At 62.1% G+C, this 356-nt stretch overlaps 1 protein-coding gene across 1 annotated transcript in view; it reads right to left on the bottom strand.

Moving 5' to 3' along the window:
• Window positions 1-356, bottom strand: part of ADRB1 (adrenoceptor beta 1) — a gene marked incomplete at its 5' end in the record, with an annotated part of 8,126 nt that overhangs the window by 6,217 nt on the left and 1,553 nt on the right. The window contains one exon of the mRNA XM_009881634.1: window positions 20-351. Coding sequence (XP_009879936.1) covers window positions 20-351 — 332 coding nt within the window. The remainder of the gene's footprint in view (window positions 1-19; window positions 352-356) is intronic.

The raw sequence follows: 356 nt of genomic DNA, 5'->3' as shown, positions 1-356 counted from the left end.
CCCCCCCGCGGTGCCGCGCCCCCGCCGGTCGGCTTTCCGAGGGCAGCAGAGCAGCCTCTTGAAGGCCTTACGAAAGTCGGGGCTGCGACAGTAGATGATGGGGTTGAAAGCGGAGTTGGCGTAGCCCAGCCAGTTGAAGAAAACAAACAGCCAGTCCGGCACCAAGTCCCTGTTGAAGACGTTGACGATGTTCACCAGGAAGAAAGGGAGCCAGCAGAGGGTGAACACCCCCATGATGATGCCCAAAGTCTTGAGGGCTTTCTGTTCCTTCATGGCCATGATCCGGGAGGTCTTCCGCTTGCTGGCTCGGCCGTTGCCGAGGATGGGCTGGTGGTGAGGGTGAGGGGGCGGGGGCG

This window comes from Charadrius vociferus, unplaced genomic scaffold (assembly GCF_000708025.1).
Source record: "Charadrius vociferus isolate BGI_N301 unplaced genomic scaffold, ASM70802v2 scaffold282, whole genome shotgun sequence".
Lineage (NCBI taxonomy): Eukaryota > Metazoa > Chordata > Aves > Charadriiformes > Charadriidae > Charadrius > Charadrius vociferus.
Note: the sequence above shows the minus strand (reverse complement) of the source record. Positions and strands in the feature narration are given on the sequence as shown.